The sequence below is a fragment of the Centroberyx gerrardi genome, chromosome 10, assembly GCF_048128805.1.
Source record: "Centroberyx gerrardi isolate f3 chromosome 10, fCenGer3.hap1.cur.20231027, whole genome shotgun sequence".
In the NCBI taxonomy this organism is placed as follows: domain Eukaryota; kingdom Metazoa; phylum Chordata; class Actinopteri; order Beryciformes; family Berycidae; genus Centroberyx; species Centroberyx gerrardi.
The window spans coordinates 4982679-5001255 of NC_136006.1; the positions used below are offsets into that span (position 1 = coordinate 4982679).

Genomic DNA, 18577 nt, shown 5'->3' on the forward strand with positions numbered 1-18577 from the left:
GTGAAACAAAGGACAAAAGTAAAGGAACAAAGGAAAGGAAAAAAAGGAAAATAAGGTGAGGCCAAGGTCGAGAGTCTGCAGGTTTTCATTCCAACCAAAGACCCCAGCAGGTGATTTCACTGATTAAACACACCTGCAACAACCAGAGAAGAAGAACTAATCAGTGACATCAGCTGCACATGGTACATGGTTGCCTATCCCTGGTCTAGAGAGTGTGCAGTTGGGTGACTTTAGGGTGGCATCTCTCCCTGTTTGCAGATGATGTCGTCCTTTTGGCGTCATCAGACTGTGATCCAACGACGGATCAAAGGTCCCGATTTTCCCCTGGAAAAAGGTGACCCGTCCCATTCAGCTGCCCCAAGTGGAGCAGTTCAGGTACCTCAGGATCTCATTCACCAGCGAGGGTAAAAGGAGATGTGAGACTGACCGCCGGTTGGGCACAGCGGCTGCAGTAACGCGGCCGATGTATCGGACCGTGGCGGTGAAGAGAGAGCTCGGCCACGAGGCAAAGAATGAGATCGCCGCTACAAGCGACTGAAATGAGGTTTCTCCTCAGGGTGACGGGGTGAGAGGTTCAGCGATTCGAGACGAAGCTCCTTTTAGAGGGACTACATCTCCCAGCATGCCTGGGAGCACCTGGGGATCCTCCACCAAGAGGAGCTGGAGGAAGCTGAGGGGTTAAAGGACGTCTGAGATGTCAAGAGAAGGAAAGACAAAACGCAAGAGAGAAATGGACAGACCAAATGAGGAGAAAAGACAAAGAATGAAAAAACAAAACAGAAAAAGGGACAAGGAGGCTAAAACTAGAATGCCAGAGATGAGATGATCCTTGATTGATCCTCGACCCTGACCCGGATAAGCAGCAAGAGAAGAAGTTAAGAAACCGACCAAATGAGGAAAAAAGACAAATGAAAGAAAAAATAAAACAGAAAAAGGACAAGGGAGGGCTAAACTAGAATGCTAAACCAGTTAGATAAGATGATCCTTGATTGATCCCCAATTGGTTTGTTGCAGCAGCACGATATCAACAGAAAAAAAAAAAAAAAAAGCTAATATAAACATAAAAAATTGAATCTAAACAATAAAAATAGTATTGATTTAAACTCAGATATGGACCATTAAATATGAAATATGAGCTATATATAAATATAAGTATGGAGAAATATATACGTAAATATCGGAATATGTAAATGTAGAAAATAACATGAATATGTACAGTATATAGTTATGAAAAGTCGGTACATCTGCAGTATGAAGCGATGAGAGGGAAGCGAAGACGAGCCCTTCACCACCAGCCCTCTACACTGTCAATAACAACACAAACACACATTATCATAAACACACGCACAAACACACACACTTGAAAGCTAATGCACATGCTTGCCTCTTGTGAGCGAGGATGCACTCACTCCCACACATGAAAACAAAGAGAGAGAGAGAGAAGTAGTCTCGATGCTTAAAACCAAGAGAAAGAGGGTGACAAGGAGACTGACAGAAAAAAGAGAGGGGAAGAGGCGAGGATGAAAGAGCGGGATAAAGAAAGAAAGAAAGAAAGGAAGAATGAGGAGCAGGATGGTTGAGATTTAGACAAAGACACATCGCCCGCCGTATAAAAGACAGGCTCTTTAATCCTGTCGAGAACGAGCCGAGCAGGAGAGTGAAAAGGAGAGAGGCTTTCATTTATCCTCTCCTTTAATAAAACATTTCACATTAAAACAATAAGAGGAATAAATAATAACACCTGAAAAACTCACCAGCTCTCACATCCGCCTACATGTTTGTGCACATACACTAACACGCTAACACACACAAATAACAGTAACAAAGCGGGTTATCTACAGTGCCGGCAGCCCACACAAGCAGCCCTCAAACATTCATAAATGTGATAATTTCAGAAATAAATCTCCATGTGCTCTACCCAAAGGCAAGAACCTCTCTCATCCCTTTCAACAGAGAGAGAGAGAGAGAGACACACACAAAGAGAGAGAAACAGCGGGAGAGAGCGGCGACCATTACTTTAAACTCTACTTTTACTCCGAAGCCACTTCCTGGCCTGTTTGTCTTCGTTCTGAGCAGACAGCTGCTGTCTGGCGCTGAGGGCAGGAACGTGTACTCTGCACTCGTCTGGTTTCACCACCTCGGGTGAAACAGAAATCAACTCCTTGCCGCAGGTTTGTGGATGATGTTCAGTTAAAAGCATAAAGTGCTGGGAAAGCGAGATGAAAACGGTCCTTTATTTCACCGCTGACATGCTTTTAACGGACAAACGAAGACTCGTAATAACTCAGGCTGATCTTCTGACTCCAACTCATCCTTTGCCTCGACGTCGATATCATACCACCGCTTCAGAGGCAGTTAAAAGAGACTGCGCTTGGCTCGACTCGCCGTCTAAACACTTGCACTCTCAAGTGGACGTACAGATAATCAGAATAGAAAAAAGAGAAGTTGAGCAATGCCGTTTCAACCTATCCAGGAGTTTTGACATTCACTAATCCCAAACCACAATACCTGAATCATTTTCCACAGGTAATCCCTGGAATAAAACCCTTAGAAAATCCTCCACCAAAAGATGGAAGAAGACTACTTCCTCCCTAACTAGGAAGCAGAGAGTTTTTTTTTCACTGTCTAAATAGTTTTGACACTCACTAATCCCAAACCACAATACCTGAATCCATTTTCCACAGGTAAACCCTGGAATAAAACCCTTATGTGCAATTTCATTCAAAGATGGAACAAGGTTACTTCTTCCCTAACCAGGAAGCACAGAGTTGTTTTCGCTGTCTAAACACTTGTACTCTCAAGTGGACAAGCAGCAGATAATCAGCATAGAAAAAAGAAAAGTTGAGTTTTGAACAATGCCGTTTCAACCTATCCAGGAGTATTGGGCATTCACTAATCCCAAACCACAATACCTGGGTCCACTTTCCACAGGTAATCCCTGGAATAAAACCCTTATAAAATCCTCCAGAAGACTACTCACTAACCGGGAAGCACAGAGTTTTACGGTACTAAGCACATCGTTTTTAACCTTTATTCATCCACAATTAAATGGCTAAAGGGAAGGTTTGCTGAGCATGAACTCGCTGTCGGCTTCACTCTGCTTCACATTCAAACATTTCCACACAACCGCAGTCTTGTACTGTTTTCCACTGAGCAGTCGGGGGTTAAGTGCCTTGCTTAAGGGCATCTCGGAGGTAGTTTCTGAGGCGTAGGAGAGCGTTTCTGATTCATTTTCTCCACCCAGATTCTCCCAGCCGGTCTGTCCCGGTCTCTAAGCTTCAGGCTATCGCTGCCCCTGCTCCAAATAATCCACTGCTCAGAAATGCCCCATAAAGCCTATTATGTTCATATAATAGGCTTTATTGTGCTTTTATGTAATGCGTTTTATTGTGTTTTTATTGTTTCCGTTACGTATTATTGTGCGTTTTTACTGTAAGCTCTGTCTGGAAACCGAATTTTCTTTATGGAACAATACTTTTTGAATAGATCTGAAGAGGTATAACGCAATGACCTGCTGGTTAAGGAGAAAATTACAATAACTTTGCAGGGGAAAGTACAGTATGATTTGGTTCACCAACCATCCAGAGATGAATGGCTTGGATGGGAACCGAAAAGCAGGGGGTGAATGTGTACCGGCTACTTTTTATCCCCAGTTCCTTCTTTTACAAGCCCCCTGGAGTGTGTGTTTTTATCTCACCGGCACAATTTTGTCAGTTTTCTTTTTTTTCTCTTCCTCATTCAATTTTATTCACCATGGTTTTATCACCTCTATGTTTTATCCCCATGCAAATAAACTCAAGTAGAATAAGCTAAACGTCCCCCCCCATCCCCCCCATTTATTCACGCTCCTCTGCTCGCATCTATATGTCATCTTACTATCTAGTAAGTCCCACTTCTTGCAGTACATCCACTGATGGAAATGTCATTTTTTTCATGGTTTTAACAGTTTGACAAGGCTCTGAACTCAGTCTGATCTTTTAACCGGAGAGTCGACATTACATCATAGTTTAATCGGAGGGTAAAAAGGTCAACTTCATCTCTCTGTGCTTGCATTTTTGATTGGACATGCAGACAATACAATACACTCTAAAGTGATATTTTATTGAATCCTGGAGTGAAGTTGCTGTTTTGCTCGCTCAAAATGAATGTGCTAATGATTTATTGATGTGAAAATGGCGACGTTGTAGACACACAGGAGGTAGTGTTGTATATGTGTATGATCTGTACCTGCGCTGCCTCCCAGCCCCACTGCCGGTACTTGGGGTCGTTGGTGAACCTCCACATGTACCAGTAGGTCTCGATGACCTCCGGCCGCAGGATGTAGTACTTCTCATTCTGCCGCACAGCCACCGCCTCCAGACCGCTGTCGAACTTAAAGGCCTCCGGACCCAGCTTCAACACTGGAGAGAGAGAGAGAGAGGGAGGGAGAGAGAGAGAGAGGGAGGGAGAGAGAGGGGGAGAGAGAGAGAGGGGAGAGAGAGAGAGGGGGAGAGGGAGGGAGGGAGAGAGAGAGAGAAAGGGGAGAGAGGGGGAGAGAGAGAGAGGAGAGAGGGAGAGAGAGAGGGAGGGAGAGAGAGGGAGGGAGAGAGAGAGAGGGGAGAGAGAGGAGAGAGGGGGAGAGAAAGAGGGAGGGAGAGAGAGAGGGGGAGAGGGAGGGAGGGAGAGAGAGAGAGGGGGAGAGAAAGAGGGAGGGAGAGAGAGAGGGGGGGAGAGAGATGGAGGGAGAGAGAGAGAGGGGGGAGAGAGAGGAGAGAGGGGGAGAGAAAGAGGGGGGGAGAGAGAGAGAGGGGGAGAGGGAGGGAGGGAGAGAGAGATGGAGGGAGAGAGAGAGAGGGGAGAGAGAGGAGAGAGGGGGAGAGAAAGAGGGGGGGAGAGAGAGAGAGGGGGAGAGGGAGGGAGGGAGAGAGAGAGAGAAAGGGGAGAGAGGGGGAGAGAGAGAGAGAGGAGCGAGGGAGAGAGAGAGGGAGAGAGAGAGAGGAAGGGAGAGAGAGAGAGAGGGAGGGAGAGAGAGAGAGGGAGAGAGAGAGAGGAAGGGAGAGAGAGAGAGAGAGGGAGGGAGGGAGAGAGGGAGGGAGAGGGAGAGAGGGAGAGAGAGAGAGGAGAGAGGGAGGGAGAGAGAGAGGGAGGGTGAGAGAGAGGGAGGGTGAGGGAGAAGCGAGGTGAGAGGGAAGGAGAGGTGGAGGGGAAAATGAGTAAAAGAGGGAAGGAGAGGGAGAAAGAGAGGAAAGAGGGAGGAAGGAGAGAGAGAGGGGAGAAAGGGAGAGAGGAGAGGAACAAAGGGGGAAGAGGAGAGAGAGAGGGGGGAGAGAGAGAGAGGGGGAGAGAAAGAGGGAGGGAGAGAGAGAGGGGGGGAGAGAGATGGAGGGAGAGAGAGAGAGAGGGGAGAGAGAGGAGAGAGGGGGAGAGAAAGAGGGGGGGAGAGAGAGAGAGGGGGAGAGGGAGGGAGGGAGAGAGAGATGGAGGGAGAGAGAGAGAGGGGAGAGAGAGGAGAGAGGGGGAGAGAAAGAGGGGGGGAGAGAGAGAGAGGGGGAGAGGGAGGGAGGGAGAGAGAGAGAGAAAGGGGAGAGAGGGGGAGAGAGAGAGAGAGGAGCGAGGGAGAGAGAGAGGGAGAGAGAGAGAGGAAGGGAGAGAGAGAGAGAGGGAGGGAGAGAGAGAGAGGGAGAGAGAGAGAGGAAGGGAGAGAGAGAGAGAGAGAGGGAGGGAGGGAGAGAGGGAGGGAGAGGGAGAGAGGGAGAGAGAGAGGAGAGAGGGAGGGAGAGAGAGAGGGAGGGAGAGAGAGGGGGAGAGAGGGTGAGGGAGAAGCGAGGTGAGAGGGAAGGAGAGGTGGAGGGGAAAATGAGTAAAAGAGGGAAGGAGAGGGAGAAAGAGAGGAAAGAGGGAGGAAGGAGAGAGAGAGGGGAGAAAGGGAGAGAGGAGAGGAACAAAGGGGGAAGAGGAGAGAGAGAGGGGGGGAAAAGGAAGGAGTGAGGAGAAGTGAGAGTGAAGGAGAGGTGGAGGGGAAAATGAGTGAAAGAGGGAAGGAGAGGAAAGAGGTAGGAAGAATAGAAAGGACAGAGGGGGAGTGACGAGGAGAAGATAGGAGAGAGAAATAAAAGTGAGAGAGGGAGGGAGGGAAAGGAGAGAGAGATGAGCGAATGAACGAGGAGAAAGAGAGAGCGAAATGATAGGAGAGAAGAACAGAGGGAGGGAGAGGTGGAAAGCAGAGAGGGAGAGAAGAGAGGAACAAAGGAGGAAGAGGAGGGGAAAAGGAGAGGTGAGAGCGAAGGATAGGAGGTGAGAGGGAGGGAGGAGAGGTGAGAAGAAAAAGGAGGGATAGGAGGAGCGAGGGAGAGGTGAGAGGGAAGGAGACGTGGAGGGAGAAAAGGAGGAGTGAGGGAGAGAAGGAGAGAAAGAGAGGAAAGAGGGAGAAAGAATAGAAAAAGGACGGAGGGGGAGCGATGAGGAGAGGACAGGAGAGAAAAAATAAAAGTGAGAGAGGGAGGGAGAGAAAGGAGAGAGACGGGTGAATGAAAGAAACGAAGGGAGAGAGAGGAAGGAAGGGAGGGAGGAATGAAGGTAAAGAGGGAGGGGAGGATTAAGAGAGATAGGAAGCGGAGAGGAAGAATGTTATCTTTTGCTCCTTGCTTTTCTTTATGGTTCAGTTGTTGGTGATTATGGGTCAGAGCTGATATGAATTAGTGCAAGCGTGCGTGCGTGCGCGTGTGTCAGAGTGTGTGTGTGTGTATGTGTGTGTGTGAGAGAGAGAGAGAGAGTGTGTGTGTGTGAGAGAGAGAGAGTGTGTGTGTGTGTGCGTGAGTGTGTGTCTGAGTAATAAAAAGCCTCCGACCCCATTGATTTTCTCAGGCTTTTCTGGTTTTAACAACCAGTGTTTTCTGCCAATTAAATGTGATAGGCATTAGCAGACTAACCGCAGAAAATTACTGAGAAGCTGATGTGGTGACAGGACCGTCTCAGAGGGGATTAAAACACACCGACACACACACACACACACGCACACGCACACACACACACTCAACTGATTGTCACCAGTGTCGTGATTGGCTGCTCATTAAAAAACAACAGGCAAACTTTAGAAGGCTGACCGTCACCATCAAACTCCCTGCCACCTAACCAAGTTATCGCTCTCTCTTTCTGCATTTGTTGCCACGGCAACCTCTCCTCCTTTTCAGAGCAAAGATTTCACGATTTCTTAGTACGCACACAAACACACACACACACACAATCATGATGCGAGATCACACACTGATGCTTGTTCTCGAGCTGCCAAATAATATTGATGCTCGCTGGAAAACATCCAGCTAAGCATTTGGATGCTGCTGTTTGACAGGAGGAGATATTAATGCTTGCAGCAACTGATAATGTGATACCTGCTGAACATGTAACATAAATATCATAAAATGTCCCTCCAGATGGCTCAAAAACATAATAAACACCATTGTAATACATTGCCAGATAATGTAATAACATCTTCAGACTGACACTGTAATAATTATACCTGTTGTAATGTAATAACTGGCAGTTAATGCAAAAATGTAGAATATTAGTCGAGATTCTGCCTCTGTCATACAACTACAGGCAGGTGTGTGTGTGTCCGTCCCTCCCACCTGTCATGGCAGGTGTGTGTGTGTAGAAATATTTATATTCAGTGTGTGTTGTGTTTCTCCATGTTTCTCCCTGCCTTACCTGTCCTGTTGCAGGTATGTGTGTGTGTATGTCTCTCCCCCGTTCCCCTGTCCTATCATTAGACGACTGACAGATGTGTGTGTGTGTGCGCGCCCCCCCACCTGTCCTGTCGTAGGACTCGTGGCAGGTGTGTGCGATCTCGGCGCCCAGCTGCAGGTAGTGTCCGGCCTTGTCGTCGGGCGAGCCGTCGGCGCCCAGCGCGAACATGCCGCCGGCGAAGCAGGTCAGGTGGCCCATCTTCCTCTCCAGGTGGCCGTTCTTCCACTCGCCGATGAACGTCAGACCGCCGTTGGACTTGCGGATCAGGTGGCGCTCGATGGCCTGGAGGGAGGGAGGGAGGGAGGGAGGGAGTGTGTGTGTGTGTGTGTATTGGGAGTTGGTGGTAGGATTTGGGTGTAAGGGAGATAAAAGTGTGTGGAGGATATGTATGTCAGTGTTTGAGAAAGTGTGTGTGTGTGTGTGGGGGGGGTGTATGTGTGTGTAAGTGTGTGTGTGATGGGGTGTGGAGGTGGAGGAAGAAGTGAGAATGAAGGAGTGTGCGGTGGATGTACGTGTCAGTGTGTGAGGAAGTGTGTGTATAAGTGTGTGTGTGTGGGGGGGAGTGTATGAAAGGAAAATGAGGGCGTGTTTGATGGATATGCATGTCAGTGTGTGTGTGTGTGTGTGTGTGTAAGAGTGTGTGTGTGGTGGTAGGAAGGGTAAATGAAGAAGTGTGTGATGTGTATATGTGTGTGTATAATGAAAGAAAAGGAGAATGAAGCAGTGTGTGATGGATGTGAGAGTGTGTGTGTGCATTATAGCAAGAATGCGGATAGAAATTGTAGATGGAATATCAAGAGTGTGTGTGTGTGTGTGTATTGATGGGATCAAGTTGTGCGTATGGGACGTTGAGATTGAGTGTGTGTGTGTGTGTGTGTGGGTAGGGGGTCAAACAGAACAACATGGTGTAAGCAGAAGTTGAACCTCCCCTCCCCTCCCCTCCTCCTCCCCCTCCCCCTCCTCCTCCCCTCCCCCTCCTCCTCCTCCTCCTCCTCCTCCTCCTCCTCCTCCTCCTCATGATTGATCTCTCTACATCTTCATCGGCTGCAGACTGGGAACAGCTGCTCCCTGCTAACTGCTCTCCCGGCTTATTAAAAAACACAATGGGACTCCTCTGCTTTGTAAGGCTGGGCATCGACACCTGTCAGCAGGTACTGAAGTGGTTTTTTTTTTTTATATCAATATTGGTTATTAAAGAATAGCGGTGTCATTTAGAGTTATAGCTAATTTACTTCTGTCTACGTCTAGTTTCCCCCAATTATTTCAAATGACTAAGAAAGTCCATATGCTGGTAAGAAAATGGACATAAGTCGATTTCAAATGGGCTTAATTCCAAGGAAATCCACACTCTCAATTTATTTTACTTGTTTCAAATAACAAATATGCAGCTTGGAGTCTATAAAAGGCCTATAAACGTTGTCTTTTCTTGTCGGTTTGCCCTTTAAGCCAGCGGTTCTCAACTTCTTTAGCTTGTGACCCCTTAAAATGAAGCGATGCGTACTCGCCCCCCCCCCCCCCCCCCATCAAAGACAGTCCGGCCAGAGAATGATTTTCCCGTTTCAGGTTGTTTCATTTGATATCAGAGAAAGTAGAGGCTGATTCAGTATTTCACAAGAAAAAAGCTAGAGAAAAAAACTAGACTTCAATCATGAATTCGTATGATAGAATTTTTTTCTTCTTCATCTTGAGATTGAGATCATCGATGAGATCTCAGATTTAAGTTTAGGGGCACTTTGATAGAGAGCAGTCGGTCGGCGGCTATCTGTCCAGCAGCCGACGCTTGTAGAAAACACTGCACAGTGTGTGTGTGTGTGTGTGTGTGTATAAATGGTGGATTGTGCCGTACCTCGATGGCGTCGTCGTAAGTCTTGCGGGCCTCTGTGTCGGTCTTGTCTGACATGAGCCAGGCCTTCAGCAGGTACTCATAGAAACTGTCCCCGAGACCTCCGACTGATGTATGATCTGGAGGGAGGAAAGAGAGGGGGAGAGAGAGAGAGAGAGAGAGGGCGAGGGATGGAGAGAGGGAAGGAGGGTCAGAGGTGAGAGTCGGAGAGAAGGGAGGGAAAAGGAGAGAGGGGAAAGGGGGAGAAAGAGAGAGAGAGAGAGAGAGAGAGAGGGCGAGAGGGAAGGAGGGTCAGAGGTGAGAGTCAGAGAGAAGGGAGGGAAAAGGAGAGAGGGGAAAGGGGGAGAAAGAGAGAGAGAGAGAGAGAGAGAGAGAGAGAGGGGCGAGAGGGAAGGAGGGTCGGAGGTGAGAGTCGGAGAGAAGGGAGGGAAAAGGAGAGAGGGGAAAGGGGAGAAAGAGAGAGAGAGAGAGAGAGAGAGGGCGAGCGGGAAGGAGGGTCAGAGGTGAGAGTCGGAGAGAAAGGAGGGAAAAGGAGAGAGGGGAAAGGGGGAGGAAGAGAGAGAGAGAGAGAGAGAGAGAGGGCGAGAGGGAAGGAGGGTCAGAGGTGAGAGTCGGAGAGAAGGGAGGGAAAAGGAGAGAGGGGAAAGGGGGAGGAAGAGAGAGAGAGAGAGAGAGAGGGCGAGGGATGGAGAGAGGGAAGGAGGGTCAGAGGTGAGAGTCAGAGAGAAGGGAGGGAAAAAGGAGAGAGGGGAAAGGGGGAGGAAGAGAGAGAGAGAGAGAGAGAGGGGAAAAAGTAGAACAGGGTGGGTGGGAGGAAGGGAGAGAGGGCAACAGAGCGAGAGACAGAGAGGGAAAAAACGGGGAGAGATGGACAAATGGAAAAGCCAAAGTGAATTATTCATTTTTCGACTTTGCCTCAAAGTCCTTGGCGGAGCGCGACATATGGCATCAAAAGCAGCCATCGAGGCCCTGGGTGTTCTTTTTTCTCTCCGCCCACAATATTTTGGCGGCGGCTTTTCTCTCATTTCTTGTTTTGTTTACCCGCTCCCCGATGCGCTCAAATTTCAACGTCCTCAAACGCCCCCGTGAAAGTTTACACAGCTTTTACGGCCGTCCTAATTAACAGGACGCCACATAGGGAGCGTGGGCCGCTGCCAGCTCTCGCTCTCATCACGGGGAGAAGAAGGAGGGAACTTTTCCAGAGGGCATTTTTTGATCTTGATCTGATTTTTAGGGGAACTTTGGTCTTTTCAGAGGCAATTCCATTGAACTCTGAAATAATACATTTGCATTGTAAACTGGCAAACAAAGACTCAATGTGTACCATTTAGATTTGTTTTATCTTAATATACAATTACATAAAACGGAGTGCAAATCAGATGATTTCTCCTCAATTGTTCTAAAAACTACTGAAATTAAAAACCAAACCAACTATAGAGTCTGTAATACTGCAAACTGCTGGCTGCGTCGTGCCCGCATTTTCTTTTCTTTTTTTAATCATCTGTTCATTGTTTCCCAGAATAGCAAACAAACATAATATACAGTAATTACAGAAAAACTTCAGAAAGAAGTAGATAGATGAAGAATACTTTCTACCGCTTCAGGCGTCTATTTTTCACAAACTGCAAAGAATCACCAGTCAAACTCGCCCATGAATCCCCTACGGTGGCCCACGGGGGACAGCAGTTGCATTAATGAGCCGATACATGACAACTCAAAACAAACAATGTCGACCGGGTGAAATCCCATAAAGGCTACTCCTAATTATCAAGGGCATTTTTTGGCCGCCTCATTTTTAATGTCACTGGCATTTTATGAACTTTTAAGGTCACTTTTGCCCCGAGAACCTATTAATTTCTGACCCTGACTCTCATGAGACACTGACGGGCACAAAAAAACACACACACACGACTGACTGTCACATGTGTTCAGTATCCAGCACTGTGCTTCACTCTCTCTCTCAGTATGCACATGTCTAAGTTTGTTTATATTCGTTAACACATGTACAGTATGTACAGTAGCTTACACTCTGCCTGCAGACTCAGCTCAACTAGCTAATGACTCAGCAGTCTGAAGCAGCACTGAAGCTAATACCCAATGATGCTAGCTCAAAGCACAGGATGCCACAGAAAGCACTGGAGGTGTGTGTCACTGTGTGTGTGTGTGTGTGTGTGTGTATAGTCACTGTAAGGAGCCATCAATATGCAGCGGAGGCCAGCTCGGCATGCATGTGTGGATATATACAGTATCTGGGTTAGCGTTGGTTCATTTGTCCTGTGTTTGGCAGGTTCGTCTACTCCAGCAGCCACTTTGGCAGGTGCAGTAACCCATCATCATTTGGAGCAGGGGGGTAAAACTCCAGGATTCTTCCATGAGTTTCCATACAGAAGTCGGAGAACTTCCATGACCAAACTAATTCTTCCTTCCTGGTTTGTTAACGTTGTTTTCCAGCTCAGAAACGTTCTAAAAGGGGTAAACAGTCTGGTTTCCACTACTTGCTGTGGAGAAAACCAGATGAGGACCACCATCGAATGCAATGAATGTGTGAAACAAGTTGGAAAATACATTCTGGTATTTTCCATTTGTAAAATTACCTGATATTTCCCCAACTTCCCCAGAGAATTCATCAAATTCCCTGACTTTCTCCATCTCTTTCTGCATCTCTCTAAATTCCATGATATTCCAGAAATGTCATGACCAGTGGAAATCCTGCTGGATGTCTTGTTCTACACTAAAAACCTAGTTGGCAGGAAAAGCAGTTGAAAGTGGCTGGTGAATTTGGGAGTTTACCAGCTAACTGTAGCCTGTTAGCAGCTTCCCTGCCTGATGGTATCTGATGAGAAAACCGCCAAGAAGCAAAGGAGGCTGACTTGGCAAGCATGAGCCAAGCCACTGAGCAGCTCCACTGGGGCAAATAAAGGGTTATGTGCCTTGCTCAAGGGTGAAGGGGCAGAGGGAGCATTTCTCATTCAATTTCCCCAGCTGGTCTGGAACTCAAACCGGTGATCTTCCAGTCAGAAAAACCTGACTCTCTAGACAACCTGCAGGTGAATAATATGGCCAAAAGTGACACAACTATTTTATAATGTTTTGCCCTCGCACAAACTTAGAAGATCCTGCATCTTAGTCTTTCCTCTGATGTTCTCTTGCAGCATCCTGATCTAGAAAATCTGGTTAGGAGAGCAACGTTTATAAAAAATAAAAATAAAATGGTGATTAGGTTGTGTGATTACTGCTGTCGCCGTCTCGGGTTAGAAAGGATTAGAGTCAGTGGTTAGTGTTTATTTATAGTTGTGTGCCTGTTTCTGACGTTGCTGTGATGCACGCAGGCACCTGAGCTTCACTGGGAGAAATTAAGCGTTTCTCATCTCAACACAGTCCTCAATTAGCTCAAATCTTGTAGTTTATTGATCTTAACTTGCTGTCGAGATCACCGAGGCACAAATCAGTAAAGACAGCAAAAGCTCACAAACGGTTTTCCTTTATTGGCTGAAACGGGAGTATTAGTTCTCTTCTAATTTTTAACTATGTCTTTAATTCTATTCGATATTTGAGCGATTATTTTGTGTCTGAGCTGAGGAGACTCTTTGTTTTCCCTGCAAGCAGCTGTGTGGGATTGACATGCCCTTAGCTAAATGGAGGGAGAGATAGAGAAAGAGGAGGAGATAGAGACAGATGAAGCAGCGATGAATTATTCATCTTTCGTCACAGAGAGAGAGCAAACCTCACAAACAACCTTGGGAGACACTATAGAGGGCAGTATGTGTGTGTGTGTGTGTGTATGTGTGTGTGTGTGTGTATGCATGCACAGACACACACTGGGTGTCTGAGTTTGTATATATGTGAAGATAATGACATTGAGTGACTGTATAGGAGTACTGGTGTGTATGTGAGCTATTGTAAGACAGTCTGTTAAGAGAGTGTGTGTGTGTATGTGTGTGTGTGTGTGTGTGTGTGTGTGTGTGTTCGCATGTGCCTGGGTGTCTTGAGACCTTGAAAAACAACAGCAGATTTCAGATCCAGTTGACTAGATCTGAAATGTGTAACTATCTGCTGGATCTGACGACTTGTGTGTGAGTGTTCACAGGCGTGTGCGTGTGTGTGTGTGTGTGTGTGTGTGTGCGTGCGTGTGTGTGTGTATTAGTATAAACCACTCAACTTGACGCTCACTGCATCTGCCAGCTTGAACGAGGTACAGATTTCCTCATGTTTTGGGACTCTTGTTATTAAACGTTCCGAAATCACTTTTGAACCGGCAATATTTTAAGCTTATGTAAATAATTTAATGTAGTGGAATAAAATGACTCTCTGTTGGTGAGCCAAAACAAAGAGACATTACTAAAATTATAACGGCAGTTGCTGCTGGAGCGAGAGTATGTGCCATCCAGAGTTTTATAGGATCCAAAAGACCGACATTTTGCACCAATAGATACTTCCTAGGTGTGTTTTACGATAGCAATAAAAAAAAAAACGAGTGGGTGTTCGTGTCCCATCAGCAGCAGCAAAGTGCCCACAATCACAGAAACGTTCTCTAGGGTGTTTTGGCTTTTATAAGGCGGTTAACAATGCATGTGTACCGAATGAAAAGTTTCTTCAAAGTAGTATAAAAAAATAAGATTAGAGAACAGGGGAGGAAGTCTGGAGGTTATTTCACCGATTCCCCGACTCCAAATACAGTATTCATACTATCCCATCCAGGGTGGGGTGTGAGCACCAGCACCAGCTGAATGCTGGGAAACTTTGGCTTTGTCGTGTGTTTTTCTACTTTGCCACCCACCCAGGTCAGCAGCCCTCGTCTGGTGGCTCTTTTCTATTTTAAACATCATATTTGGTGCGTGAAATAGTGAAAGTGGCTCGTGTATTTTGGAATCTGGTGGACGAAAAAGTTAGTTTCCCATCCTGGTTCTGCATCACTGCACCTCGGCCATCTTGGCTGGCAAACAAAAGGTGTTTGTGATCCTCCTACAGGTGTCTAACCAGACAAAATGACAGCAACTGGTCAGTGTGTGTGGCAAATTTATCTTCTTGAAAGTTATCTGCAGGTCTGACTGCTGCTCCCTATTCCGTTTGTCTTACTTTCCAACTCTGCCTCCACTAATATCACTGAATGTAAAAACCTGTCAATACCAAGATCGAATTTCATAGTTGCAACAAAATGAAACTTAATTAAAGATGACTGCACCGTGCTATGAGCAAAGGCCTTCTCCACCAAGGCTAAGGTCAGCTCCTGGCAGGGAGGGAAAATACTGCCAGCCCCGAGCCGAATGCTGCTTTACTTTCTCTGTGTGTCTGCTCTACCTGCCACTGTGGCAGGTAACCAGCCACCATATAAGGGGCATTTTCTATTCTAAACTTTATTTTGGCTGATAGAATAGTGAGAGTGGTCTGAAAAACTCGCTGTAATCTAGCAGCCACTGTGGTACGGACACAAAAGTCCAAAAGTTGGCTTCCTCGCCTGGTGGTGAGGCTGAGAGAGAGAGAGAGAGAGAGAGAGAGAGAGAGAGAGAGAGAGAGAGAGAGAGAGAGAGAGAGAGAGAGAGAGAGAGAGAGAGAGAGAGAGAGAGAGAGAGAGAGAGAGAGAGAGAGAGAGAGAGAGAGAGAGAGAGAGAGAGAGAGAGATCTTCTCTCCGTGGGTCTGGAGTGAAAGTCGATAGCCTTCTGTTCCCACACAGAATAATTCATTAGTAGTGGAGTGACACTGAATCCCCATGTTACTGTAGTGTTTATTTCCCTTAAAACTCATCCGCTACTCTGAACTACTACACAATGATGCATACCTGGAAATTTGGCACACACACACACACACACACACACACACACACAGTTAGTATCAGGGGAGGAAATCAACCTCTCTGTCCATTGGCCACATTGTCTGGTAAATCCCACAGTTCACCAGCCAATGAAAAGGACTTCCAAACCTAAAGTCCATTTTCTGCTCTGAAGTCTCCTCTCAGTGTCCCGCCTGTCCTGTGGAGTCCAGGTAGAAGTAGAGGTACTGCACTAACCTATTTTCCCTTTTCCTTACCTACTTTTTCATTTTTTGCCTGGATTTGAAGATGTTGGCCTGCGTTCAATATGATGGATGCTGACAGCGGCTGGGCAATATGACTGTTAAGTATGCAGAAGATTATCATATGTCAAATGACAGAGAGGCTGCTGCTAGATGTGTGCATCAGCACTGAACTATCCACACTTTCCAGACTTTGTGTATTTCCAAACTTTTCGAGACCATGAAGGCATTCTGAGGTCCTATTTTCTGAGTAACAGACCGCTGTTTCACTTCTTATCATGTCACTCCGCAGTCAAGGAGTCTGCTCTATTTTTGTTGATTTTTAATCAAATTAACTAGCGACACCTTGTGCCAAAAACACGTTACTGCTTGTTCACTGCAGACAAACAGTTGGCTAGGTGACAAACATGAATATTACTTTTAATTTATTCAGAGAGCATGAAACTCTTGATGGTTGGTTAGAGCCTGAACGATAATCTTGCTGGATTTGTTTACATTTCTATGGTTACAGCTCTTCTATAGTGTAGCCATCGATGCTAGCTACAGACGTTTCTATGGTTACAGCTCTTCTACAGTGTAGCCATCGATGCTAGCTACAGACGTTTCTATGGTTACAGCCCTGCTGAACTACTTTTGTGGTGGAAGTTCATAAATGACTTAATTGCTTGTAATAAAATCATTTTAAATCAATATTTTGTGTCAAATGATTAATGTCTTTGGTGAGCAGCCATGTAAGAAGAGGGTTAATGTACAGTGAGCCGCTCACTATCGCAAAATTGATCGACCTGAAGGGTTTTATTTTCCAGCGATGATACATTATCCCTTAAATATTTCCCGTACCTTTCCAGACCTGCAGAGAAACCCTGTAGTCGCTCTTTACAAAGACGAGACGAGCAGCCAGATGCCCGTGTACGTGCAAAGGTCGACCGCTTTGAACCAGGCAGCGATGCGGCGTGCGTCGGGCGACGTTTCCCCGGTATCTGTCCCGGCCGCTGTCACGCTGTCGACGGCCGTTTCCAAAAAAGTGCCTCTGCTTATTTGAGACTCTGAATTATTCTTCACTGTGCCCCGTCCCGCTGTGTCTAGCTTCCTCCCGTTTCTCTCCGTCTCTTTCCATTATCACTCAAGTCTTGTTTTTGTCCCTCTACATCACTCCTCTTGCGCACCGGATCTCTTGATTTTGAAAGTAAAAATCTGAGGCGATGACACATGAAAACAATCCCACCTGTTTCAAACGCGGCCCCCCCAACGCACGACGGAAATAACAAGCGAGAGAGAGAAATCGCACATTTTGGAAAACATTGCATCAGGTCAGAGGAAACATGTGACACACCGCCCACAGCAGCAACCGCCCTTTCATACAATACATGTATTTTAATGTAAAGAGGAAAATAACAAGGCAGCGCAGATTAAAATACAAATTGCAACACGAAACGGCGCTCACTGAAGTTTCGTCTAATCTATTTTTTTGTATCCTTTCTTGATCACCTCCCATACTCTTTCATGTTAACCCCCCTCCCCTCCCCTCCCCTCCCCCCTCTCTCTTCTCCTCCATCCACCCCTCCCACTTTCTCTCCTCCATCATGTTCCTGCCAATCAAAAGGATCCGGGTCATGCGGGGAGCGCCTGTCAATCAAAGCGAGGGTTTGCTGCCTGGGCGTGTCGGTCCAGCTTCAAACACACACAGGAGCACAGACACACACACACACACACACACTTCAAACACACTCTGTTTGAAACACAGGCCAAGGACACAGGGCTGCTAAGGTAATACTAATTAACTTAATTAAACTGCGTGTCATCGTGTGTGACAGAAGAATCCATTTCTATGCAACACACGACACAATATGCTCAGACACAGAACAGCTAGGGTCAGACGGGCTTTAGTTCCCACTTTCTAGATCCTTCTATCATCAATATATGTCACAACAGGAGGGGAATTAGCACCAGACACCCACCCACTGCTGGTGGAAGTTTATCTGCGGGCGGCGGGTCTGTCTACCTTACCGGCTACTGCCAGGAAGCAAACCGTCATTTAGAAGTCCTGTTCTGTTCTAAAAATCTAGTCGGGTGGCAAATGAGGGAAAGTGGGTGGTGATTGGTTTCATTTACCAGCCGTTGTGGTTGAAAAAAACAAAAACAAAAAAAGCTTCCTGCTGTGAACACCCATCGTTTCCCATTCCTTGGAGAGCGAAGGGAAAGAGTTACCACAGAAACATGAGAAATGGACAGCAAAAACATAAAAGGTGTCCAAAAAAATAAAAAATAAATTCTGAAGTCATACTCCTGCACATTCTGTTCTTTCCGCACTGTGTGTGTGTGTGTGTGTGTGTGTGTGTATTTGGGAGAAAAAGGGAGAGAATTAAGTTAGAAGTTATGATGCAGCTGGAGTTATACATCATACATCATTTTCGTTTTATTTAATGATCATCACTGCTGCGTTATTATTATGATTTGTATCTTGCTATGGCAGCACATGCCAAAAGTCATGCCAATTAATCCCTTTGAATTGAAAGTCTTGTGATAAACGAATGAATGCCTGTGTGAGAGAGAAAGAGTGTTTGGGCCTTGTGTGTGTGTGTGTGTGTGTGTGTGTGTGAGCAAAGGAGTGTGTATGTGTGAGTAGGTGAAAGAAAGAGAGTGGGTGGTGTGTGTGTGTGTGTGTGTCTTCAGTGACTGGGTGAGTGTGTGTGGGCAGCACAGTGTTACAGTAAGACAGAGTGTGTGGTAATAAGGCTGTCAGTCACAGCGGGCTCTCATTAAGACAGAGGAGCTCAGCCTCGCTTCTCATTAGTCTGGCTTAACTACTCTATACACACCTACACTCCGCTGTGAGGGAACACACACACACACACACACACACACAGCTACACATGCACACACTCTTAACACATGCTTTCCCTTTACATATTTCACACATACTCTCGCCGTCTCAAAAAAACTGGCACATATTCACACACTCCGATGCAAACACACACACACCTCTCTCTCTCTCTCTCTCA

General features: G+C 46.5%; 1 protein-coding gene across 2 annotated transcripts in view; it reads right to left on the reverse strand.

Annotated features, from left to right (window-relative positions):
- The window catches only part of man1a2 (mannosidase, alpha, class 1A, member 2), a 155614-nt gene that overhangs the window by 9118 nt on the left and 127919 nt on the right, over positions 1–18577 (reverse strand). For both annotated transcript variants that reach the window (XM_071907625.2, XM_078286008.1), the window contains exons 11-13: positions 9569–9684; positions 7785–8004; positions 4228–4400 (exon numbers count right to left, since the gene is read on the reverse strand). In XM_071907625.2, coding sequence (XP_071763726.1) covers positions 4228–4400; positions 7785–8004; positions 9569–9684 — 509 coding nt within the window. The remainder of the gene's footprint in view (positions 1–4227; positions 4401–7784; positions 8005–9568; positions 9685–18577) is intronic.